Raw genomic sequence first — 15460 nt, 5'->3', positions numbered from 1 at the left:
GGTTATGCGGGAGGAGTGTTCATCGACAGCTTTATGTTTCTATGTCTTGTAACATGCATATGTGAGCATTTGTGTTGCATTGTGACGTGCCAACCACTGAATATTCCTAATTGGATGAGATTGCCTGGGTATGTAATTTTAGTGCATCAAGACACCCGTGGAAGATCAGTACGGTTTGGGTGTGATGGCTAATTTTACTCGTCGGAATATCAAGAGTTCCGATCTGGAGAAAGGAGAAGCTAACTCCTTGATCAAAACAGCCGAAAGGAGAAGCTAACTCCTTGATCAAGAGAGCAGAAAGGAGAAGCTAACTCCTTAATAAAAAGAGCAAACTGATTGTCCCTCGGAATGACCCTCGGAAATTTTTTGAACTAAATTGAGTTGTTTTGCAGGTATGCTGTAATCGTGGAAGATTACTCTCTTTCAAGAAGGGGAGATGTAACAAACTGCTGACGTGTCAAAGCCTAAAGAATGGAGTCAACGTACAGATGTGGCCGAGGGGCCTAAACCCTAATTTTTACCAGAAACTCTAACCGTTGAAACCCTAATGCTGGAAACCCTAACCCTAAAACCTGCAAACCCTAATTCTGCAAACCCTAACCCTAAAACCTGCAAACCCTAATTTTGTAAACCCTAACCCTAAAATTGCAGAAACCCTAACCCTAACCCTAAGGCAACAGACAGATTTTGAAAATTGCATTGACATGATGACGTGGCAGGTTGTACGGATTTCCGCGTTTTGCGCTGGCTGATGACGTGGCAGGCTGTACGGATTTCCGTAATTGCGCTGACAGCTTTTTGGCTTTGCTTTTGAACCAGAAGCTTTTGAGTTTTAAAGGCTTTTTACTATAACTGCTTTTCAAGCCAAGGGCCTTTAAATATGAGGCTAGGGCTCATTCTCTGGCATGCTTCAATACGAAGGTGCAGAGTCTCGAGTACCGGCTTGTACTGTGTTGATGCAATATAAAGAAATACCGAAAGGGGCGCCAAGGTTTGGGGCCAATACTCTTTGGGGTGGAATTCCGCCACTCCATGTCGCGTGTCGTCTCTCTCTCCACTTCAGTTCAGTTGTTATTTGAAGTGCTTAAAGTTGTTCAGTCTGTTCTTTTCTATTAGCACATGGTGCCCGCCTTGTGACATCTAGTGTCGTATTCTCTTCTCTCTCTATCTCTCAGTCTTATACACTTGCACGCACAGTGTCATTGCACTCTCTCATTAAGAACGGAAGGCTCTACCTTCCATAAGAAAGTAAAGGAACCTTGAGCACAGTTCGTAGCACTCACTTGAGCAAAGTTCAAACATTCATTCTGCTGCACCTAACATTTACGCAAAGAAGAAGAATTTTTATAAAGCCAACTAGTATGACTTTCTGGAAGATAAAAGCAAGAAAGTCCGAGAGTTTTAAGGAAGGTGGACAGTCAATAAAATTTGCCACGTTTTCTGGTTATAGAGATGCTTCGAAGGCTTTGTCTTTTATACAATAGTTTGACATAGCTTTCTCTGGAGGGTGTTATTCAGAGCACTCTAAGATTCGGAGGGCTGCCTCTAAGGGGAATGCTCAAACTTGGTGGTCCACGCTTCTCTTAAACAAGCATGCACCAGTTAAATGACTGAAATTCAAAAGGCTTTTTAATTCTTCTTGGCTGACTCAAGAGTATGAGCGCGACATATGAATTGCTTGGAACCATCTTCGGATGACCAAGAAGGATACAGTGGACGCTTATTGCGAGAGATTCTGGAGCTCTTTTCTACCCGCCTCTTCATTTAAGAAGATCTCGTTCAAGGATAGATTGAGCGGTTCACCTTGGTTCTTCCTAGAGAGATCCGAGGTCACTACTTAGAACAAAAGTCAGCTTCTATTCAGGAGTTGATGAGTCATGCGAGCCGGGGTTTTGCCATTCACTCGGGCAGTTTGACATACCCCACATATGAAATCATGACGCAAAGAGCCGAATAGACTTTGACAAATGAAAGTAGAAAGAGGAAGAGTAATCCGGAAAAGAAAGAAAAGGATGCACGACCCAAACTAACTCCTCAAGAGAGGGCTCGCTACTTAGAGAAGGGGAAGTGCTTTGGATGCGGGGAAATTGGGCATATCTTCGCGAAGTGCCCTAAAAAGGCACAGAAAGAACAGAACGACAAGGACGACAAAAGGCCTGAGAGTTCGCGAGCAGCTGAGGACCGTGGAAGAAAAGGCAAGATGAAAACAAGACTGGTTCCAGATTGCGTGGGTCCTGATCCCAGCACGATGGATGAGAGAACAGAACTTTGTCGAGCTTGGGGCAAAGTGAAAGACCAAGAAGCCCTGATCTTCTTTGATGGAGGAGCCAAGGCCAACTTCATTTCACCGGAATTGGCGGCGCGGCTCGAGATCACTCCCGATCAGATCGGACCACTTTTAGAGGCAGTTCTAGCAGCACGCGGCAAGGACGTAGCCATTATACCTGTCATTGGCAAACTTCGGTTGCATTGTCAGGGGTGTTTAGGGCATGAGGACTTCTACATAATGCCTTTGGAAGGTTGTGATGTTCTCTTGGGAATTCCCTGGTACCACAAGAACAATGCCGTGGTCGACTATCAAGTGAGGAAAGCGACTTTGACCACAGAGAAGGGTAGAACCATTGTACTCGATGTAAAACTTAAGGGCGAGTCCGTCCCTATTGTATCGGCTTCGGCCATTTCAAAATTAATGAAATCCAGTCTGTTTGTTTACTCGATCTTTTTGAAAGAGTTGAGTGATGAAAATAGGACAATTATGTCTGAACTTGATAAAGAACGCAAAGATTTTCTCCATGCTCATGCCGATTGCTTCTCAGAGGGCCTGCCAGGCGAGTTACCACCCGTTCGTCCTGAAGATCATACCATTGATTTGATACCTGGAAGCACATCACCGAACCAGCCACCTTATCGTGTGAGCTGAGCCCAGCCCAGAACGAAGAAATTATGAACCAAGTGAAAGACCTCTTGGAAAAGGGTCTTGTCTAGCCTAGTACTTCACCGTACTGCTCTCCAGTGTTGTTGGTTTTGAAGAAAGACGGATCTTGGAGAATGTGCATCGATTATAGAGCTCTCAACATTATCACCATTAAGAACAGATTTCCGATTCCTAGAATCGATAATATACTTGACCGACTTCAGGGATCCTCGTGCTTTAGCAGGATCGACTTGAAAAGTGGATATCATTAGATCAGATTTTCGATTCCTAGAATCGATGATATACTTGACCGACTTCAGGGATCCTCGTGCTTTAGCAGGATCAACTTAAAAAGTGGATATCATCAGATCCGAATTGCGCCGAGAGATGTCTACTAGACGGCCTTTCGGACGACTTTTGGGTTACTTGAGTTTTTGGTGATGCCTTATGGCGTAATGAATGCTCTTGGGACATTTAATCGGATGATGGACAGGATTTTTCGAGAGTATTGACTATTTGTTGACACTTTCTTTGACGACATCATTGTTTTCTCCAAGGATGAGGCAGAACATAGAGAACATCTGCTTCAGGTCTTTCAGGTATTACGAGATCACAAGTTGGTGATTAATGCAAAGAAAAGTGAATTTTTCCGACTAGAGATACACTTTTTGGGACACATTGTCTCAACAGGCGAGAATGCAGATGGACCCGGCCAAGATAGAGACTATCCGCGATTCGCCCGATTTTAAGAATGTCCATGAAGTTAGAAGCTTCTTGGGCTTGCGTTCGTACTATAGGCGGTTCATTAGAAAGTTTGCAGAGGTTGCTTCCCCTTTGCATAACTTGACACAGAAAGGAGTCCCTTTCTCGTGGGGACCCACAGAGGTGATTGCCTTTCAGACTTTGAAAGAGAAATTGACTACGTGACCGGTTTTGACTTTGCCAGACTTGCAGAAGTGGGTGCGGTCTTAATGCAAGAAGACCATGTCATTGCTTACGAGAGCCGATTGTTCTCAAGGCGGGAATCGACAGCACAGATTTATGAGAAAGAGCTTTTGGCGGTTATCCATGCTCTTACTCAGTGGCGGCATTACCTACTCGGAGCGGATTTTACTATCTTTACAGACCCTCAGAGTTTACGCTACTTCTTGTCACAGGAGCAGCTATTGGAAAAGCAAATGCGGTGGGCGAACATCTTGTCATAGTTTCACTTCCAGATTGTCCATGTGCAGGGACATAAGAATTTGGTGGCAGATGCTTTCTTTTGGAAGTCGTTGGTTTTGGCTATTTCTGCGATTCATCATAGGAGCTTTGAGGATATGGTCGATCAGTATGCCACAGGTACAAATTTTGTAGACATTATTTACACGGATACGGGATTGGGAGACAGTAGCGGGATATGTCATTCGGGATGGCTACTTGATGAGGAAAACCATGTTGTGCACATCTTGTCATAGTTTCACTTCCAGATTGTCCATGTGCAGGGACATAAGAATTTGGTGGCAGATGCTTTCTTTTGGAAGTGGTTGGTTTTGGCTATTTCTGCGATTCATCATAGGAGCTTTGAGGATATGGTCGATCAGTATGCCACAGGTACAAATTTTGTAGACATTATTTACACGGATACGGGATTGGGAGACAGTAGCGGGATATGTCATTCGGGATGGCTACTTGATGAGGAAAACCATGTTGTGCGTTACACAGCCGTTGAGGGAAAAGGTTATGACCAAATGCCACTGCCCACCTTTTACGGGTCACCGCGGCATTGCTACCACCTTCCTTGAAAGGGGTAGAGAGATACTTCTTTTGGCCGACACTCAAGAAGGATGTGGGCGAGTTTGTACGTAGATGCTTGGTATGCCAGAAGGTCAAGTTTAACAGGCATAAAGCACAGGGATTGTTACAGCCTTTACCCATACCCACCCGCTCTGGGGAAAGTATTGCAATGGATTTCATTTTTGATCTCCCGAGAACACAGAGTGGTCACGATGGTATCTCGACTGTTATTGATAGATTTAGCAAGTAGCCTCATTTCATTCCAGTGAAGAAAACAATCAAGCCGGATCACTTAGCGAGACTGTTTGTGGCCCAGATTTTCAGATTACATGGCATGCCCGAGACGATTGTCTCTGATAGGGACCCCAGGTTTACGAGTTTGTTTTGGAAGGCAATTTGGGAGAACATTGGCACGCGGGTGTAGTTCTCGTCATCTTTCCATCCGCAGACTGACGGGCAATCTGAGATTGCCAATTCAGTGGTTTTAGATTTATTGAAGTCTTACATCTCAGATCAGAAGACTCAATGGGAAAAGTATCTACCTTTGGTGGAATTTGCCTACAACAACACGGTACACTCTTGGACGGGGAAGGCGCCATTTGAGATTATTGAAGGTGCTCCGAAGGTTCCACCCTTCCTAAGCACGAAAGATAAGATTTTTGAAGCTGATGAGTACACGCGCGACTTGGACACGACTTTTGCCAAGGTCCCTGAGGCTTTGCAAAAATCTCAGGAAAGACAGAAAAAGGCAGCAAATCGCCATCGTCGTGATTTGAAATTGAAGGATAATGATTGGGTGCTCTTACGTTTTGAGAAGGCACGCTTAAGAAAGAAAAAGGGAAAGGAGAAGCTTTTTCCAAAGCTTAGTATGCGATACTACGGACCTTTCTAGATCTCCGAAAAGATCAATGATGTTTCCTTCCGACTGAAACTGCCTAACACTTTGAGGATTCACAATGCATTTCATGTGAGTCTCTTGAAACCTTTTAAAGATGATGTGCCCGAAGATGGGGAGCCTGATGAGCAACTCGAAGTGGAAGAAAACGAGGGGATCCTTGTTGTTGAATAGATATTGGCACATAAGGACAGAAAGAAAAAAGTGAGAAGGCCGTTCTTGGTTAATTTCAAGAACTATCTTGCATTGGATACGAAGTGGATGGAGGAGGAGGACATAGTAGATACTCCTCAGATTGTGAAACTTTACCTTGAAGCTTTTGTTTTAGCATAGTCTACTCCAAATGAAACCCCGAATTCAGCTTGGCCGGAGATCTGGTGCAGTGGGTTTGCACAAGAGGGGAGTTTCTCCGCTCCTTTGTCAACAAATGCCTCGATTTTTGAATACTAGAGTCACTGATGTCTCTTTGAGCTTCAGGGATATTGAGAGCTGACAGTATTCTGCCGTATGACTTTATGAAATGGAATTCCGGATAATATGAAACTGATTTGTTCTTGACTTGTTTAAGTGCAAGAATTGATAGACGAAATGACTGTAGCATTTTCGTCTGAATGATCTTGATAGACATGGTTGCAATAGGGATTAGTCAATCGGGCATATATGAGGTCTTGAGTGGATATAGATGCGATTGCTAGTTGCATTGCCGATAAATCGTGGTCTAAGATCCGAATGAATGTTGAATGTGATTTTTCATGTGATGTCCTTTGATGTCCTGTGATGTCATGTGATGTGACTGTCGATTGGTACATGTGCTAGATGTGTGCTCCTAGTGCGTAGGTACTAACAGTCAGTGTTTGCTAAAACAGTTTATGGCCTCTGTCTGTCTTGCAGGCGTAATCGAGGGCGATTACAATGCTTTCAAGAGGGAGGTATGTCACAAACTGGTGACGTGGCTGCCCAATGCACATACAGACCTACCCCTGCTGCTAAAAACAGCCCCGCGGAAAGCCCTGCAGAATTGCTGACGTGGCACTGCAGCGTACGGACATCCCGCAAAATGCGGCGCACTTCACGGAATTTCGTACAGCCACGTGGCAGATGGTACGGACGGCAGCGGGCTGGCTTTTTCTGGCTACACAGATTGGACTTGCTTATTGCTACGCAAATTGACGCGAGAGAGAGAGAGAGAGAGAGAGAGAGAGAGAGAGAGAGAGAGAGAGAGAGAGAGAGAGAGAGAGAGAATTTTAAAATCAAGTTGTCACAAACTGATGATGTGGCTACCGAGAGCAAAAACCCTAATTTTTGCCCTAATTCCTGCAAATCCTAATTTCTGCCAGAAACCCTAATTTCTGGAAACCCCAACCCTAAACCTAACTGCTGGCTGAAACCCTAATGTGGCGGGAAACCCTAGAACAGGCGGCAGAAATGCCACGAGGCAGCAGTACAGGCCTCCGGATTTTACGCACTGAAAAGCAGCCTTTTGGGTGACGCAATCTGAGAAAGATAAGAGGGAGAGAGTCCATTGCTTTATTTTTACTCTCTGAGAGAGAGAGAATTTTTGCTTTTATTTTTGAAAGCTTTTGGGGCTCTGCTTGTAATCTTTAAATAAGCGGTGAGGGGCTCACTCTGCAAAGCGTCTGGACGCAGAGTCTGAGAGTGAAACCCTAACCGCTCTCTTGTACTTTGACATTGATTAATACATAAAGAAATACCGAAAGGGGCGCCAGTCTTTGGGGCCAATATCTCTAGGCACGGAACTCCAGTGCAGTCTATTGTGATCTGTAAATTGTTTTGAAGTGGTTATTTGGTGTTGTCGTGATTGATTCTTGACTTGGAGTGTCCAAGTCTGTTACACAAGTGCTTTAATTTACAAGCCTTGAGAGAGGGAGCCTTGCTTTATTTATGAAGGCTTTTAAAATTCACAGCTTTTGAAGCTTTTGGGCTCTACTTTTGGCATCCCTTGTAAACATTTAAATAGGTAGGCAGGGCCTCACAACTCAGAGCATCTGGACGTAGAGTCTGAGAGTGAGCGCTTGCCTACTCTCTTTTACTGTGAACACAGATTAATACAAAAAGAAATACCGAAAGGGGCGCCAGTCTTTGCGGCCAATATCTCTAGGCACGGAACTCCGCCGGGCCAGTGTTGAATCAATCGTGAATTGTGAAGTGTTTTGAAGTGATTATTTGTGGTGTCGTGGTAGATTCTTGACTTGGAGTATCCAAGTCTGTTACATATGCCCTGTAAGACAGAGTGATGAAGACGGGAGCGCGCCTGATGCGCGCTGAAGTAAGGGTGGGAGTGCCTAATAAGTCCGGGTCGGGCCACAAAGATTCCTTAATAAAACTTCCTGTAAACTTTGGAAGCGCCATCTTGCTCTGTTTGCTCTTTGGTAGCATCGGTATGCTTTCAGAAAAGCATACGCCTGAAGCTTTGATATGAGTGTCACGAGACGGGCACCACGTGCCAACGGAAAAGAACAGACTGAACAGACTTTTAGCACTTCAACAACAATTGAACTGAAAGAGATGCGCGACACGAGACAGAGTGGCGGAGCTCCACCCTAAGGAAGAAGATGCAACACGCGTGACAAATCTAGAGTGTGAAAAGAAGAAGCGCCAACCAAACAAAAACGACGAACCGTCCAGCACCAATGTGATGATGACCGAAGCTAGGTCAGGCTGATCAGGTCGCACAAGGAAGTTGATGGAGAGGCTAACAACAGAACAAGTCACTGAAGAGGATATATATGAGGGAAAGATGGAAGACGAGTAGGGAGCTCATCAGTGGAGATCAGCAAGAGAGAGAGAGAGAGAGAGAGAGAGAGAGAGAGAGAGAGAGAGAGAGAGAGAGAGAGAGAGAGAGAGAGAGAAACCCCCTTGAAGCAGAGCACTCTGACACAAAAGGATAGAAAGCCAAGGTGGTAAAGTGGCAAACTCCAAGCCAAAAAGTGATCTTGATCATAAGAGGGAAGAAGGAGGTGGATGAAACTAGAGCGTGAAGCCATCGGCTTGTGAAAGGCTACAGATGGCGGTGGCTGACGCTTGTCGAGAAGCCGTCCCATCCTCAGGATCTGAATCCTTCTTGTGGTCCCGCCGTCGTTTATAACATTTTGCTGCAAAATGACCTTTCTTTCCACAATAGGTACAAGTAATGTCAGGGCGAGAAGGTGTACAACCAGGTCCAGACTGTTCGGGAGCACTACCACCCCTACTGGATGTAGAAACCATTGTAGTAGAACCCGCAGAGGTTGAGGTGGCTCTGTCTTGAATACATGAAGCTATCTGTTGCACAGCGGGTAAGAGCTCCTCCCAAGTGATAGGAGTAGGCGTGTGGAGGTAGTAATTGATTGGAACAAGGAATCATAAGTGGAGCACTACCACCCCTACTGGATGTAGAAACCATTGCAGTAGAACCCGTAGAGGCTGAGGTGGCTCTGTCTTGAATACACAAAGCTATCTGCTGCACAACGGGTAAGAGCTCCTCCTATTGATTACATCCAGTAGGGGAGCACTACCACCCTTACTGGATGTAGAAACCATTGCAGTAGAACCCGCAGAGGCTGAGGTGGCTCTGTCTTGAATACACGAAGCTATCTGCTGCACAGCGGGTAAGAGCTCCTCCCAAGTGATAGGAGTAGGCGTGTGGAGGTAGTAATTGATTGGAACAAGGAATCATAAGTGTCGGGAAGCTTAAGCAGCAACGGAGTTGCCATGCCCTCGGAAGAGATCTGGTGTCCACAAGCTGCTAGCTCATCACGGAGCAGAAGCATGCGTGATATGAAGTCCTAGATAGTCGAAAATGACGAGACCTGTAAGTCCATCAAAGTCTTCTCCAGAGCGAGGATCCTTCCGGATGTCTTCGCCTCGTACATGTTGCAAAGGAAACCCCATACCTCATGTGCAGTTGTGTGAGAGCGTAGAGACATCAACACGCTATCCGAACAGTTGACGAGTAAACTTTGCAATGGTTCAGATTCCATTGATCCACCATAGCCTGTGTAACCACAATACCCGATCCGCCAAAAGCAGTACCAGGAGAAGAAGTAGATGAGGAGCCAGCACGTGTAACTACAAAAGAAGTGGTAGTTGATGATGATGATGTAAGAGCACTAGATGCAGGAGCAAGGCCGAGACACCCGGCATTGGCAGTATCGGTACGCTAGCCCCAAAGGTCAAATTGCATAAGCATCACCATGGTCTTCATCTTCCAGACGACAAAGTTGGAGCTGTCAAGCTTTTCGTTGGGAGGAAAGATGGGCATGGCCATAGGTACAGACAAAAAATCAGCAGAGAAGTCTCGTGTGTAAAATCAGAAGCAAAGGTGAGGATAGGAATCGAAAAACCACGCCGGATAGAACGAACACCAAAAGACCGCGAAGTAGGGGGTACGTGATTGGAGAGGCAAAGGAATCCCGAAGGAATGCTGATGGAGCAAAGTCGAGGTGCTTTCCAAACCTGAAATTGCAGCAAAAGGGAGCTCGAAACACGGCAAGAACGCAGGGGTCTGAGCAAAAACGCCAGGTGATGAACACCGGATGCCGAGAAGGTAATGTGAGGGCTGTAAATGCACCAAAACAGGCTGAAAATCAGCAAGTAGTTGATCGGGAAATCACCGGCAATAGTCACGATTGTTCAGCTTCCAAGGGGGAAGACCAAGGGGCAAGTAGTGGGGCTCCGGCTGTCCAAGATCGGCAAGAAGAAAAACGCTGTAGTGTGGCTGAAAAACGCTCGTCAAAGCTGCTCTCCTCCTGTAGAAAACACTAGGCCTAGGCCAAGCTGGCTGAAAAACTCTAATGCAAGGGAGGGGCAGCAGGTGGCGATCAGGCAGAGGGAGGGAGGGCGAGAGCAGAGGGATGCAGAGGATGATGCAGACCCACAAAACGCTAGGGCTGAAGCAAAAACGCTGGTCCCAAAAAAAACGCTAATGGAGATGAAGCAGTTCTTCGCGATGAAATCCTCCGTGTTGACCTCCCAAGGGTAGGCGATGGCTGATCCAAGCCTAGAGCTCTGATACCATGTTAGAGTGAGCGCACACAGAGAGAGAGAGAGAGAGAGAGAGAGAGAGAGAGAGAGTCGACACGACCCGACAGAGTTCCGTGCCCAGAGGGATTGGCCCCAAAGTTTGGCGCCCCTTTCGGTATTTCTTTATCATTAATCATTGCAAAAGTACAACTCACGAGGGTCCTCTGGTCTCAGACTGCGTCCAAATGCTCTGTAGAGTGAGGCCCCAAGGGCTCATAAAAATTTACAAGGAAAAGCTTTTAAACTCAAAAGCAAATAGCTCCAAAAGCAACTTGTCAAAAATCTGCCTGAAAAAGCATCAACGCAATTTGTAGAAATCCGTACAGGTTGCCACGTTTGCACTGTCAGTGCAAATCATGTGTCAGTGCAAATCACGGAAGTCTATATTGTCTGTCCGTACCCTCTGCCACGTGAGCTTGTTGTCAGCGCAAATTGCAGAAGGTCAAGTCAGCATCTGTATTGCCACGTCATCATCTGTTCGGCTGGACAATACTGCCACGTCATCATTTTGTGACATACCCCCCTCTTGAAAGAATTGTGATGGCCCTCCATTACGCTTGCAAAATAAGCCATAAGCCAATTTAGTAGCCACTGACTCTAAGTACCAATGCACTAGACGACACAAATCCAGTACTAGTACAAAAACGATAATCACATCACATCACATTCAAATCACATCACATAGAATCTAGGACCGTGATTCTTGGCAAAGTATTTAGCTATCGTATCTAGATCTATCCCAGATCTCACTGATGTCGGATTAACTAATCCTTATTGCGATCATGGCCATAGTCTCACAAGACCAAAATGCGACAGCCATTCTGTCTTGCAAACCTGCACTCAGACACAATCACATGAGTGACCACAAAATCAAATTCATTCTCGGGAATTCCAATTTTAAAATACTTCTTTCATAAAGTCATCCCGCAGAATACTGTCAGCACATCAATATCCCTTAAGTCCAAATGGAAATCAGTGACTCTATCAAGGCAATCTGTAATAAAGGAGTGGAGTAACTCCTCTCTTGTGCAGTCCCGCATGCACCAGATTTAACCTACTGATCTCCGGGAACTCTTGGAATAGCCAAAGCTAGACCAAAAGCGTCAAGGTAAAGTTCCAAACCTGAGGGGTATCTGCTAGGTCCTCCTCCTCCATCCACTTCGCATTCAATGCCAGATGGTTCCTAACTAAGAACTGCCATTCACTTTACCTTTCTCTTTTCTTTCCTGGTGAGGCAGTATCTCTTCCAAAACGAGTATCTCCTCGTGCTCTTCCAATTCAGGTTGCACCTCAGGCTCCCTGTTGACTGGCACCTCACCCTCGAAATTTTTCAAGAGACTCACATGGAAAAGCAATGTGAATTTTCCAAGTTTCTAGCAACTTCAGTCTAAAGGGTACATCATTTATCTTTCCTTGAATCTGGAAAGGGCCATAGTATAGCATTCTTAGGCGTGCCTTCTCAAACCGTAAGAGCACCCAAATCATCTTCCTTCAGTTGCAAGTCACGTCGATTCTTGTCGGCTGCCTTCTTATGCCGTGCTTGAGACTTCTCAAGAGCCTCGTGCACCTTGGCAAAAGCAGTATTGAGATCTAGATCATACTGATCTGCTTCAAAAATCTTGTCGTGGGTCTGGGGAATTCTCTGAGCTACCAACTGGTTTTCTTTTTTTCTTTCCTTTCTTTCCTTGTGCCCTGGGACCTATGCGTAGCTTCTTTAGCTTCCCTGTTCATTGGCACGTCAGCCTCAATCATCGGAACCCTGAGACGCACTATCATGTGATCCCCTTTCTTTGGAATCCTTTGATGAACTTGCAGCGTTTTCAGCATGGACTTACAGATTTCAGCTGGAATCTCCAAGATCCACTAGCATTTTCAGCATCCCCTTGCAGATCAGCCCTAGCGCTTCTGCAAGAAATCAGCCTTGCAGTTTTCCAGTGCTCATTAGCCTCGTCGATTTCAGCATCCAGCCCTCAAGCACCAGCGACGACAGATTTCAGCATACCCTTAATGTAGTACCGTTGCAGATCCAAGTCCTCAAGTCTAGCTTTCTCTATTTTCAGCCCTTAGCCTCATAGATCCAAGCATCTACGCAAGATTCCATCAGCATCTCAGCATCTAGGACCATTGTATCAACATTTGTGCAATCTAAAGCAAATACCTCTCTAGCGATAGAGAGGGGGGCCCTTGGAGGGGGGTTTGGGACCCCATCCGATGTTAGTCTATCACTCACAGAACCTTCATTCACAATATCTTTCTCTCTTCTCTCTAGTCTATTGCACATCTCTCTCGTGAAGTAAAAGGAACCTTGAGAGTATGCACATAGCACTCATCTTGAGTTATCACTATAAATCACTTCTGCCACACATTACAAGCATGCTAGAGTTGGACCCGAATGGAGGACACTAGTCTGACATGGCAGCAACGCAAAATGTGGCAGAGTTTGTGGTGGGCTCAACTGCGTTTCACGATGCTGACGTGGCAGACCGTACACGTTACTGACGTGGCAGATGGACGCTGGTGCTTTTGGGCATTAGATTTGGAAGTAGTTGACTTTTGCAGCCCTAGCTTTTAATTGGTAGAGCTTTTGGGGTGCCTGTTTTTCGCCACCTGCTTTAGGACACAATGCCTTTCTAATTAAGGGCCTTTGGGGAGTTTTGGGTATCAGTAGTGAACCAAGCTCCTTCCGGCAGTTGAATGCATGAAGAGATTAAAGAAATACTCCAAGGGGTGCCTAGCTAGGGGCCAGCGCATTGGGAATGGAACTCCTGCCACTTTGTGTCTTTTCTTGTCTACAGTGCCAAGTTCGCCCTCTCTCCTCAATTAAAGTGAATAAGGTGTTGCAGATTTGTTTTGGTGGTGTTTTAAGTCTGTTCCGGATGCTATTATCAGTTGGCATGGGGTGCCCTTCTGGCTCCATATGGAGCTTGATTCTTGAGAGTAGGCTATGTGGAGTGGATGGAGAATTAGAGGGAGGGAGAATGTTTAAATAGATGGTAGAACGTAGTTTGAGGTAACTAAAAGGTGCTCTTTGGCACTTGATTGCAAACATTCAAATCATATTTTATAGTTGTTTCACATGGTGTTTCTTTAATATTTAAATAAAAGTGCTTATAAGTGTAGTTAATCTGGGCCACAAGCTCCACATGCTCCATGTTAATACATCACCAAACTAACATGGGTTTCCCTGGCTTGATGCACCATGGCATGACTCATGAGTGATGTACTTGGCATCGCTGGAGAGGTCCCATTGGATCAATTTATACACTGTAAGCTCATGTTTTAGGACTGCTCTCATGTTTACAAGCACACAAATTTGGGCTCGTCGTAGGCATAGGGGGTGGTTACTATCCAGATTGTTCTAATCATGAGAAGGTAAGATGGATAATGAGGCAAGGAGTTGTTTCTTGCTGTGTCAGTAGACACAAGGATCCCCCGCCTCCAAGGTTATCACCATATGGTCGTACAGGAAAGTACGGTATGGTTTCGTACAGGAAAATCCAGTGTATTACAATTATATCATATAATTCAGGTGTGTTTTTTAAAAAACTCTTAAGAACTGTTTAAAATCGTACGGTGTGTTGCATTGTACGGTCTTACAGTAAGGACGTAGAGTATGCAATATTTGCATGCAATGAGGATTCGTACACTGTATGGAAACTTCTCGAGCTGCCGCTACATGCCAACTCAAATGTAATCAAATGATGAGCCAGATTTATTGGGGCACATGCTAATGCACAACTTAGTAGCTGATGAGCCAAATTTATTGAGTGTCTTGTGAAGAAAATATCAGTTGTTTCTTGAAAGGGTAGATTGTACTGAGATCTGCTTTTGTACGTCTGTGCAGGCACAGGGATGCAGTGGATTGTGACAAGGCAGCTAATGATTTGTTAAAGATGATGGCCATTGAGAAGGGTGAAGAGGTGTAAGCAATACCTTTACTTGGGTTTTTGAATTGCTGCAATCAACAGCATTTAAAAGAACGCTCATTCCATACGTTTTCCTGTAGTGGTTGTAGCTTTGAAAGTTTTGGTTATGAAGCTCCAAGTATAGTCAGCGTATCTGAGATGATTAAGGTTTGCTAATGAAGTTCCTCTCTCCTTACGCCCAGGTTTCCTGGTAGCGAGCAGGCTTTTCCTCTCTCGTTCCTTGAGGCAATGCCTATGGACATGCACACAACTTGTTGATATTTGCATTGTTATATGGGAATAGATCTGCACACTGGTCGATTGTGCCGCGTCAATCTTAAATTTTACTTTGTTTTGCTTGGTGAATGTACTTCCGAGTCTTGGAGCATATCACTTGCATATGTTATGCAAGATTCAAAATTTTTTGACTATTTGGGATGTATTTACCATGCCCTAAGCTTCCTAACCAGGATTTTGAGCTTCTTATCGATAGTTTTGAGAATGTCTATTGATTTTAGTTGGCAGAACGGTGTTGAAGCTATACAAACATATGCCCACAATGATAACCTCCATTGAATGTATCAAGAATACTTGTGTAACAATGGCCACAGTTATTGAGTCCTAATTTTTTTGTTCTAGCAGAAAGGGGAGGGGGGGTGCATTTCCGAGAAAGCTGAATGATTTAGCAAGGCAGAAGGCAAAAGATGGGTAAGTTATGCATTGTGTATGTGTCAGTTTTTGCAATTCTCTTAGGGACAGACTATATTAAGTAAAACCAAAAACCTGTACAAAAGAGTCCTCATGAGAGACTGTCATGAGGGACAAAGGTAACCGGTGATTCCGGAAAGTTCATAAGACTAAGCTTTCTATAGGGAAGCCTAACCCACGAGTCAGAACACACAACCATGGCTTACATGGATGTCACCATAGGAAGACGCTTGTCCCCGA

General features: G+C 45.0%; 1 protein-coding gene across 1 annotated transcript in view; it reads left to right on the top strand.

Annotated features, from left to right (window-relative positions):
* Positions 1-14996, top strand: part of LOC147423894 (protein KINESIN LIGHT CHAIN-RELATED 3-like) — a 42093-nt gene extending 27097 nt beyond the window's left edge. Inside the window, exon 2 of the mRNA XM_086501020.1 lies at positions 14452-14996. Within this exon, the coding sequence (XP_086357146.1) occupies positions 14452-14533 (82 nt within the window). The 3' untranslated portion in view covers positions 14534-14996. The remainder of the gene's footprint in view (positions 1-14451) is intronic.
* The last annotated feature ends 464 nt before the right edge of the window (positions 14997-15460 follow it).

The sequence above is a fragment of the Adiantum capillus-veneris genome, chromosome 26 (genome assembly GCF_014529385.1).
Source record: "Adiantum capillus-veneris isolate H3 chromosome 26, ASM1452938v2, whole genome shotgun sequence".
Lineage (NCBI taxonomy): Eukaryota > Viridiplantae > Streptophyta > Polypodiopsida > Polypodiales > Pteridaceae > Adiantum > Adiantum capillus-veneris.
The sequence above is the reverse complement of the archived record's forward strand: the minus strand, read 5'-3'. Positions and strand labels throughout refer to the sequence as shown.